At 34.7% G+C, this 11,971-nt stretch overlaps 1 protein-coding gene across 1 annotated transcript; it reads right to left on the bottom strand.

Moving 5' to 3' along the window:
• Window positions 1-1,514: 1,514 nt before the first annotated feature.
• LOC140438782 (uncharacterized) lies at window positions 1,515-7,979 on the bottom strand. Its single transcript, XM_072528431.1, has 4 exons — window positions 7,812-7,979; window positions 5,353-7,107; window positions 4,075-4,791; window positions 1,515-1,634 (listed from the first exon to the last, which is right to left on the bottom strand). Exons 1-4 carry the CDS (start codon window positions 7,977-7,979, stop codon window positions 1,515-1,517), a joined length of 2,760 nt encoding a protein of 919 aa, XP_072384532.1.
• Window positions 7,980-11,971: the final 3,992 nt, after the last annotated feature.

Genomic DNA, 11,971 nt, shown 5'->3' with positions numbered 1-11,971 from the left:
CTCTTCCAGTTAATTCCATCCTTAGTTTCAAAAATTACACACTCTGAAATCTGGGAACTTGTAGCTACAGATTCTTCTTCATTATCACTAAATACAATCCGACAAGCGAGAGCTGGCGGGTGAGCTGCGCGAAAATAGGAAAGGACTTATTCTAAGAGAGATAGGAGAGGTACTTAATCGCGGGTGTCACAAATGCGTAGTTGCCGTAATAAAAATTTAGTTGGTACCTGAAAATTACGTTAGTAGATATGTTCCGTGGTTGTGTGTGTGATAAACTTATTTACTACGAAAACAAAATAAAAATAATAATAATATTGAATAAAACGTAGAAAAAACTGCTAATAATATTTATTTTCGTAAAACGCAATTAATTCTCGAAGGGAAGGTATTTTTGTATGTATCGCGGACAGATGCAAATTACATCTTAATGATTACTAAATTAAAGACAACACAGAACACGCGTTCTTTGTTTGTTTTTCTAAGCCAGACGATAAACTCAAGTATTATCGGCCTTTTATCTTGTGATATCATTGCTTACAATATCATATTTCGTTTCCCATTTATGAAAAATCCAACGTATCGAAATATTAAAGTGTCCAGCATATCTGTAGTAAATAAACATATTGGAGAAACACATTTCAATTTTTATGTAATTTCTATTTCACATGTGTTTCACATTATTTACTGGTAATCTAATGCACTGTAATTTTTTATTTATTTATTGATTGTAACTTAAATTAAATTATTTAAATCTGAATTTATTTTGAAAATGAGTATTATAATTACCAGTTAAATGAGCTACACGTTCTTGTATCTTTTTTAAATCAACTAAGACTTTATCTGCATTAGGTTCTTCGGTTGTAAACTTAAAAACATTGAAAATTATTTCTCGTGCTTGAGATCCCAAAGGTTTGCCTTTTAATACACTTGCCATTTTAATAAATATAAATAATAGTTTATAATATAGGGCCATTCCAAATAAAAATGTAAATACTTGACAACACTGTCAGAAATCTAGCGCTAATCCCACGATGTGAACTCGTAGCCGACAGCAAGCAATAGAAATGAGAAAGCTCTTCCACTTTTCAATTTGTTCTACGCGCAAAACGCCAGCTCTCGCTTGTCGGATAGTACTACTTGCTGATCATCCTCTTCACTTGCTTCCGAAAGATGATCTTCAATTTCAGAGTCACTTTCAATGCCACCTACTTCAGGAGATTCTTCATCATCGGAATCGCAAAAATTATTAGCAATATCTTGCAGTTCTGCAGCTGATATTATTTTTCGGGACATTTTATTCGCACCATATACTTTCACCGTAATTCAATACAATTTTAGGCGCTTAGCTGTCGATACTAACATCGATATCAAACGACTGATAGCAGATGCATTATTTATTTCAAAATATGGATAGGTACCTACCTAACAATATTATTGCATTCCAACAATGATTATCCGTTTTTAAAATTCATTTAGAATAGATATAACGCCTATTGTAAGCACCTTTTTGATGTTCACATCAAAGAGATGTTTACATTGTTTGTTACACGTTTAGACTTTAATATTGGATTTCCGGAATCATAAAAGTCGTTTAGATAATCCACAAAAACATTACCTGACTGCAAGATTAACTTCTGTAACAAAGATTTAGACTTCAGGTATAAATACAAATAAGGTCTGACGGCTCGTGTTACCCCTTTATGTGACAAAATTCTTTCTTCATAGGAAACATACTTCTAAACAAATTCAGTGATGCATAAAATTCAATAATTTTTTTTTATCAGTTTATGATAAAAGAATTGACGTCTCGGGCCCGTTCGACCCACCTTGCCCCGATAAGAGTTGAAAAAGTTGCAACAATTTGATTTAATTTGTTATTTAAGAACGGTTTAAATAAGGATTGACTTTTTAGCGTATAAACAATTAATTATAATAACTTTAAAATTTTTTATGTCACATGCTTGTAAGTAGGTTTAGTGACAAGCTGGTAAAAAACACACTTTCCAAATAAATTAATAGGTACCTTCTATGACCAATAGGAATCAAAATAGCATTTTTTCTATTTCCATCATATTTCCATTGTTTATTAACATTAAAAGCTAAGTATTAAACAAATTATAAAACATTATTTATATGCTACAACACTTTATACATATAACACACAAAACATTTTGGTGGAAAGGGTAAACTTTGTTGCCAAACTATCCACATTTAAGAGAGGCGTATTTGAACACCTAATTGCTTCAAAATATTTATTAAGGACCACTGAAGCAATAAAACAATTAAGAGGTATTTTCCTTCGATTTATTTACACAATAGACTTAAGGGCTGGTTCAAACATTGACAATTATCGCAATTCTGATAGTTACATAAAGAGTTATACAAATATTAGCTTTACAGTGAGTGCGGGGAGGCAGTAACAGATATACATGAAATGATAAAACTGAGAGAGACCAACTATATACGTTTTAACACAAAACACTGAAAACACCAGCTCACGATAGCGCATACGCGGCTTACGTACTTTTCGACAACACACACACCCGGCCTTCACTTGCCGGGAGGCAAATTAGCACTGTCTGTCCTAAGTTATATAACGAGGGGAGGACGGGTCCCTGATGTAGGAAATCAGTCGCACACACGTTAACACGATAGTTGACGATCTAAGCGCACAATTTGATAAAATAACTATACGATTACTATATTATACAGGTTGTTTTTACAACATACTGCCCCCAGTTGAAGCACTAGCTTTAACATTATAAAAAGCATTAAAAACAAAAGAGTACATAAAAAAAACAATATGAGTAATAGTATACAAACAACATATGAGTAAAAGTACTAAACCTAATAACATTAACATAATCCTTCACCAGGAAGGGGACACAATTTTGTTATCGTGCGTTTGAAAATCCCATCCTTAGTTTTAACAGATGCAATTCTGACTCGGCCATCTTTACCCGGAAAGACATCCATCACTCGTGCCAATGACCAGTAGAGAGGAGGGAGATTATCTTCTTTAACTAACACAAGGTCATTGGGTTCTAAATTTTTGAATGGGAGAAACCATTTTGGACGATTTTGAAGTCGATTCAGATAATCAGTCGACCACTTTTTCCAAAAAAGTTGCTGGAGCTTAGAGAGATTTTGCCAGATGCTAAGTCTATTTTCCGGAATAGATGTATACTCCTGGCCGGGTAGCGAGGTGAGAGACCTTCCAATTAGGAAGTGACCAGGGGTAAGATATGTGAAATCGGAGGGATCATTAGAGAGGGCACAAATGGGCCGAGAATTAAGTACGGCTTCAATTTGGGTAAGCGCGGTACTGAATTCCTCGAATGTAATTTTGAGATTGCCCAACAATCTATAGATATGATGTTTAGCGCTCTTTATAGTGCTCTCCCAGAGTCCTCCATGATGAGGAGATCGAGGTGGTATTGTTTTCCACCGAATTTGAGAGGAGGCTAAAAATGCCTGAATAGAAGAGTTAGTTTCCTTATTTTTCAAGAAATAATAGAGTTCGAATAACTAATATTTAGCACCAAGAAAGTTTGTCGCATTATCAGAGAATATAGTCTGAGGGAGACCTCTTCGACTGATAAAGCGCTTGAGAGTAAGAAGAAACGCTTCTGTTGTGAGCCCACTGACTAATTCTATATGAACCGCACGTGTGGGCATACAGACAAATAGAGCTATGTATGACTTTATCAAGGGACTTTTACGAAGTTTAGAGGCCTTTATTAGAAAGGGACCACCAAAATCCAAACCTACATGAGCAAAAACTTGAGCAGAGCATAAGCGTTCCTTAGGTAAATCAGACATGATTTGAGCTAAGGGTTTGGCATTAAACTTGAAACAAACATGACATTCGTGAACTATCCTCTTAATCTCTCGTAGACCATTCAAGGGCCAATATATAAGGCGAACTTGAGAGAGAGTATTCTGAGGACCTGCATAATGGAGCCTAAGATGTTCTTTTTAGAGAATTAGACGAAAAACATGATTTTTCGAGGGGAGGAGGAGAGGATATTTTTGATCAAAGGTAACTTCGGAATACCTAAGACGTCCACCTACACGGAGCATTTCATTTTTGTCAAGAAAAGGAGCAAATTGTAAGAGAGACTTATTAGAAATAATCTTATTGCCTTTGAGATCAGCAATTTCTGAGGAGAAACTTGAGTTTTGCAATAATTTTATAATTTTCATTTCGGCATTTTGAAGTTCAGATACTTCATGTGCACCGGATAATTTTTGAGTGCCAGACTTTGCGTTATTACCAAATCTGAGTACATAAGCTATAGTCCTTACATATTTCGTGAAACTGGAGAACCTTTCAGAAAGCATGACAAAGAAATCAAATTGAGCACTTCGAGTGTGAAGAACAACTTTTCTTTCTTCAGGTAATTTATTAGAATTAAACTTCGGACTATATTCAGACAAATTTAGGTCAAATGTTTGCAAAAACTGAGGACCGTGAAACCAAAGAGTGGAGTTGAGTATGTTAGAGGGCATCATTCCTCTGGAGAGGATGTCAGCAGGGTTGTCTTTAAACTTTACGTGTCTCCAATGAGAGTGAGAAGAATTTTCTTGAATTTGAGCTACCCTGTTGGCGACAAATTGATTCCATCTGGAGTGATGTGATCTGAGCCACGCCAAAACTATCTCAGAATCGCTCCACATGTTTATAGAGGTAATAGAGGGCAATTTATCCTTTATGATATCAACCACCTTTGTGGTGAGCTTGCTAGCCAATAAAGCACCCATAAGTTCCAGCCTTGGAAGCGTTATGGTCTTTAAAGGAGCAATACGACTTTTCGAAGCAATGAGAGAGCACGAGGCATTTTTTGATTTGTAGATAACCCATATATAACAACAAGCAGCATATGCTTTCAAACTTGCGTCAGAAAAAGAGTGAATTTCAATAAAAGAAATTTCATGACATGAGAAAAGACATCTGGGTATGCTTATGTCTTTGAGAGCAGCGAGATCAGTTATAAACTTCAACCATTCATTTAAAATATTTGAATCCACGTAGTCATTCCAATTAATTTTAGAAATCCAAATTTTTTGCATAATAATTTTAGCAAGAACAGTTACGGGATTAATGAGCCCTTGTGGATCAAAAATTTGAGCGATAATAGAGAGTACTTCCCTTTTTGTGTAATTATCCTTTATTGATAATTGAGGTACAGAAATTGAAAATGTATCAGTACTGGGGTTCCAACAGAGACATAAAACCTTATTAGAAGCATTCTCTGGTGAAATAACATAGGCAGAGTTTGTAGAGAGAGTAGAAACATTTTCTAAAAACATTTTTGAATTAGAGCACCATTTATGAAGAGAAATGCATGCCTTGTTGAGTAGGTCAGTTATCTCATTATGAGCCTTAAGAAGAGTTTGCGTGTCATTGGCCCCATAGAGAATGTCATCTACATAGCAGCCTGTTAAGAGAGGATCGGAGGCCAATGGATAGTTGTTTTGATGAGTTTTAGCTAATTCCATCAAACAACGAGTACTTTGAAAGCTTGCGCTTTTTGTTCCATAAGTTACGGTTTGAAGCTCAAGACATTCGATGTCCTGTTCTGGAGAATCCCGCCAGAGGATATTCTGCAGGAATGTGTGATCAGGATGAATTTGTACCTGCCTGTACATTTTTTGTATGTCGGAAGTGAAGACATAGGTATACAATCTAAACCGAAGGAGAATGTCGAAAAGTTCAGGCTGAAGAGTTTTTCCTTTCAACAGGATGTCATTAAGAGAATAGCCACTGGAACTTTTCATGGAGCCATCAAAAACCACCCGTAATTTGGTAGTTAATGATTCTTCTTTTATGACAGAGTGATGAGGTAAAAAGTATTTATTTTCTAAGTGCACATTTGTGAGAGAAAGAGCAACCTTTTTGGCATGTCCAAGAGAAACATATTCATTGATGAATGCTTTATATTGAGAGTATACATTTTCGTGTTTTAAGAGTTTATTTTCTAAACTAATAAACCTTTTTCTAGCCATGTTGTAAGAATTGTCCAGCATTTTATGTGCTGTTTCAGAAATGAGAGGAAGCTTTACCTGAAACCGACCAGAAGATAGAATTTGAGTTGTTTCAGTGAATATTTGTTCAGCCAGATCCTCAGAGGAGGAGATTTTAACAGAGGGGGTCACTTCTTCGACTTCGAAGAATTGTTGAATTATATTATCGATCTTATCTTCCTCAGATGTGGACTGGACAAATAAAGAGACATTTGACTGTGTAGGGGACAACTGTGAGCGATAAATTCCTTTGTGAAGTGCGTAAGGAGGTAAAGAACCAAACATAATGTACCCTAAGCGTGTGTTCTGGAGAACAGGGAGTCCTTTACCTAAACATATTAAACCATCCGATAACAACTCGCTATATATGTCACTGGCAAGAAGAAGATCTATATTTCCAGGGACAGAGTAGGTGGGATCTGCAAGAGTGACTGTAGAGGGGATATTCAATTTACTTCTGTTTATGGATAACTGGGGGAGTCTACAAGTTATGTTGTCTAAAATAGCACAGGAGATTTTGAAACCATTACCATTTCTTTTGTATGGAAAAATTTCTAGATCGACCATTTTGTTCGAGAATGAACTATGTTCAGAGATAGTAGAGATTTGTAACCTTTTGCTGTAAGGAGAGAGATTTAATTTTTGGACCAAATCTTTAGAGACAAATGACGACTGAGATCCACTATCTAAAATACATCTAGCGTGTATTGGTACGCCATGCTTTGAATAAATAGTGACTAGAGCGGTTGCCAGCAGAACATCCTGCTTTATTGACAGAGCAGAGAAAGAAGTCATCACATTTGAGACCTGAGAGGTTTGAGATTCAGAGAGAGAGACAGAATTACTTGGACTGGCTTCACCATCAGACCAAGTGTTTTGTACATTGCGAGAGGTTGCGTGATTTTGTCGTTGAAAAGATGTATTAGGAGAAGAGCTATTTTCATGGTCATTGTGCAAGAGTGTGTGATGCCTTTTCTTGCATATACTACATGAACGTTCAGACGAACAATTTAGAGAGAAGTGTTTAGTTCCTAAACAGTTGCGACATAGTTTGTATTCATTAACAAATTTATACTTATCCTGTAAGAAAAGATTAGCAAATTTTGTGCATGCATAAATAGTGTGTGTAGCATTATTACAAAATACGCATGTTTTGGAGTACGAGTTATTTTTATATTTGCCGAAGAGAAGAGAACCGTTTTAGAGTTTGTTTTAATAACTTTTTTATCGTTATTATCTGAGGAGTTTAACTTTTCCATAATGTCACACTTTTTTCTAAAAAATCAAAGAATTGATTTAGCGTGGGAATATCTTTTGACCCTCGTATTCTCGTATTCGAAAGACCGGTGGGTGGTAAAGTCCACTTTTTGCAAAAATATTTCTATTAATAAGAGATCCCAATGCTCGATGAGTATATTCATATTTTTTAGCGCGAGTAAGGTCTATTTTGCGGTGACCAAAAATTCACGTAAGGCCTTTGCATTAGTTTTGACTAAGGATGGAACTTTCAAAAGACGCTGTATATGCAAACTAATTACGCGCGATTTGTTTTCGTAGCGATTTCGAAGAGTGTCTAACGCGATTTGGAAGTTTTCTTCTAAAACTTGGATGTTTTCTACTAACTGGAGAGGTTCGTTGCGTAGAAAAGATTTGAGATAAACAAAACGCTGGACGTTGTTGAGTTCCGGGTTATTAATAATTAACGTCTCGAAGAGCTGATAGAATGCACTCCATTCTGAGAAGCATCCTGAGAAAGTTTGAATTTTAATTTCGGGAAGAGTCACTTTAGCACTAGCTAAACGTGGAGAAGTGGAACTGGACTGGTGTGAAAGAGGTTGGAGCATCTCCATTCTATGTTGAAGACCTGCTAGAGTTGAGAAGTATTTTTCTTCAATTTCTTCCCTATCGCGTTCTTCAGTGTTTGCTTCGTCCAGTTCCTCAATCTGATCCATGAGGTCATCATATTTGGCGTAACAATTCGTTAGTTCAGTACGACGGTGTTGCAACTACAAGGGATCCGTTTCTTGAGCAGAGTTATCCCTTAACCAATTAGAGATACGAGAGATCTTTGATTTCAACGGTTTGCGTTGTTTCTTCAATTGATTCATTGCGGTTAGAGATGTATCGAAAGCTTTTCGAGATATTTATCTATGAGAGATACACGAGAAATAAAAAATTTTAAAGTCTAAAACACAGCTTAGTCCACCCCGTATAATAAACAAGAGTCTCAGAAAATAATATCTGTACGAATCCTGCGAAATATAGACTCGTCCTGTATACTAATAATATGCGTTCGAATTTTTGAATGTCCCTGTACGCGTGCTTATAAAAATATATCTTGGAACGAACTCACCAAATAGAAATGAATCTAAAAAATCCATAAATCCATAGTCACATCACATGTTTCTTGTCAGCAATTTTACTTGATACCGGCCGGCGAAGAGCGATAAATCTAAGAATGTTGGAATGAACACTTCAAACACTTGCGTGGTGACGTAATGTTCCATGTGCCGTGAGATTGTTTATCTTATGTTTTTATGCAAAGTTTTATTTTGTGAAGAGCACTTAGTAATGGGTTTTATTTTAATTTTTATGGGAAAAGAATTAAATAAGAGAAAATTAATTTGATTTATGAATTGCGATAAACAATATGCGGTTCGAAGAGACCACAAGTTTTGGAAAGGGTAAACTTTGTTGCCAAACTATCCACATTTAAGAGAGGCGTATTTGAACACCTAATTGCTTCAAAATATTTATTAAGGACCACTGAAGCAATAAAACAATTAAGAGGTATTTTCCTTCGATTTATTTACACAATAGACTTAAGGGCTGGTTCAAACATTGACAATTATCGCAATTCTGATAGTTACATAAAGAGTTATACAAATATTAGCTTTACAGTGAGTGCGGGGAGGCAGTAACAGATATACATGAAATGATAAAATTGAGAGAGACCAACTATATACGTTTTAATACAAAACACTGAAAACACCGGCTCACGATAGCACATACGCGGCTTACGTACTTTTCGACAACACACACACCCGGCCTTCACTTGCCGGGAGGCAAATTAGCACTGTCTGTCCTAAGTTATATAACGAGGGGAGGACGGGTCCCTGATGTAGGAAATCAGTCGCACACACGTTAACACGATAGCTGACGACCTAAGCGCACAATTTGATAAAATAACTATACGATTACAATATTATACAGGTTGTTTTTACAACACATTTTATAGATGGTATATACCGGTGTAGAAGATTTTATAATCTTTTCAATTTTTAGGTTTTACTGGTATGATTTTAAGAATAAAATGCTATAGTTTTAATAATAGAATGCTATCTTGGTTCGTATTGCTCATAGAAGGTTGTTTTTTTTTTTGCCACACTATAAAAGTGTGTGGCATAAACAATATCAAAGTTAAAATGAAAAAGACAGTAAAGATTCCATTTCACGTACAAATCGTCTATGTATCTGTTTATACGTATTTCGCTTTAATAAAGCTTATCAGAACAGTTATTCATAGGCGTTCTCAACGTGAAAAATAGATCTTTCCTGTCTTTGGGAAGCAACGATAAAATGGCTTCGAAACGGACGCAATAGCGACATCTGATATTAAATCCGTAAAATAGTTTCGAAACACAATTCAGATTTCTGCTTTAATCTGAACCTTCTATAAATGCAAGGTATAACAGACGTTGATAAAGATGTTAATAGAGATATGGGGAATCTAAAATTTGCATTCCATGACATGTCTCCTCAACTAAGCAGAAATCGTTAGCGAATTGGTTTCTTGTACTCATACAGAGTAGATCCGACAAAGACAGGAAAGATCTATTTTTCACGTTGAGAACGCCTATGAATAACTGTTCTGATGAGCTTTATTAAAGCGAAATACGTATAAACAGATACATAGACGATTTGTACGTGAAATGGAATCTTTACTGTCTTTTTCATTTTATTCGGATCTACTCTGTATGAGTACAAGAAACCAATTCGCTAACGATTTCTGCTTAGTTGAGGAGACATGTCGTGGAATGCAAATTTTAGATTCCCCATGTCTCTATTAACATCTTTATCAACGTCTGTTATACCTTGCATTTATAGAAGGTTCAGATTAAAGCAGAAATCTGAATTATGTTTCGAAACTTTTTTACGGATTTAATATCAAAGTTATTATAAATGTTTATAATCTTAACAAATCGCTCTCCGGGATAAACAAATTAAATAACTTATAAACGATTTGCTCTATCATGTTAATATTTAACACTCTTTAATATGAGATAGATTCGACCTTTACTTGATAAAAATTCATTTTATGTAACAATAAAACATTAAAAACTTTTGTTTTCAACACTTCCACAAAATTTATTTTAAATTATTATCACTAAAGTGTTTCGGCCAAAGTGCTTTTCTCAAGTGATATATTTTTGGTATGTGTTTACACTCTTTAGTCTTTAACTAAATAAGTTGAGGAGGGGGGAACTGTTTGTCTTAAGTTGGTCATTCAGAATTAGGTCTGTATTTTTTAATTTGTTGATTTCCATAGATTCTTTATTAGAAGAACTATCTCATAAGTTATTTACATTTTGAATACAGAACTTAATTTTTTTTATTATTTTATTGTGCAGAATTTTGCTTTTTGTGTTAATATTAATATTGATGTAGATTGTAGATAATGCTGCGTTGAAAAGTCTGGAGTTAGTGGATTAAAAAAAATTATATGCAGTAAGCATTTTGATGAAATATATCTGGACGCAAAATATTTACCTGTTACTGCTGTACCAAGAAAATACAGTGAGGAAGAAGAGGAAGGTTAATTACCGGCACCACGCGTTTTGCATAAGTATTTGACAACAAAACAACCATCAACAAGTGCCAATACTGTTTTGTTGACGATTTTGTTAATAAGCTTATAGATATTCTGTTATCACCATTGGTCAGGAAAAAATATTTCATAATTACCATATACACTTCAAAGGAGATTATTAGGATATTATACAAAGGAGGAATTGAATACGGATTCATCTTCTGAAAACTCGTATAAGAGCACTAAAAAAGACTCTGGTTAAGATTAGGGCAAAATCTGTACAAACTGCACCAAAGCCACACACTCAGTTTTCTGCTCTATACTGAGAATGCAGTTGCATTAGAAAAACCAAAACTGGTCCCCAATAGAAATAACTGCTATTAAAATTTTTTATAAAGGACCTAGCACGTATAAATTTTTACATGGAACACTAAAAAATAGATTTCAAACCTGTAACCCCTCTTTCAATAAAAAATATTTGATAATATAAAAACTAAAGCAGAAACCATGTGTCCTGAAAAAAAACACAGTTTTTTAATTTGATGAGATGGCCATTAAGAGAACGATAGAGTACAATAGAAAACTTGATATTATTAAAAGTTTTGAGGATATTGGTAACAACAGAAAAAAATCAGTTTTGGCAGGGCAGGCTTTGATACTAATGGTTCGAGGTATTTTTAGCAAGTTTAAAATACCTACAGCTTATGTCTTAACAGAAAATGGCATAGGAGCTACAATACTACGAGAAATAATTATTGATGGCCTCAAAAGATCGAGAGATTCCAGTTTAGAACCTTAAGGAAGAGTTTGTGATTTATTTTATCGGTGACAAAAGATATATACACTTTAAACTTTACGCGTTATATAAATTTATTTTTCAGTCTATGAAGTACTTATACTTAATACAAACAATTGATCGCATTCGGTTGCTGTCGACATTACCTCGTTTCCTAGACTTTTTCATCACATGTTATATTTACGAAAATTGTAGTATTGCGAGTTGAATACTTGACCCCCAAATAATTATTAATTTATTATTAATTATATTCTGCACATATTCCTTTATTTTTGCATAGTACAGTTCGTCAAAGTTAGCTGTGTCTTTCAGTTTAAACTCTAGCGATGCGAAAAATA

This window comes from Diabrotica undecimpunctata, chromosome 4, assembly GCF_040954645.1.
Source record: "Diabrotica undecimpunctata isolate CICGRU chromosome 4, icDiaUnde3, whole genome shotgun sequence".
Taxonomy (NCBI): Eukaryota; Metazoa; Arthropoda; class Insecta; order Coleoptera; family Chrysomelidae; genus Diabrotica; species Diabrotica undecimpunctata.
This window is presented reverse-complemented; position numbering and strand designations above follow the sequence as displayed.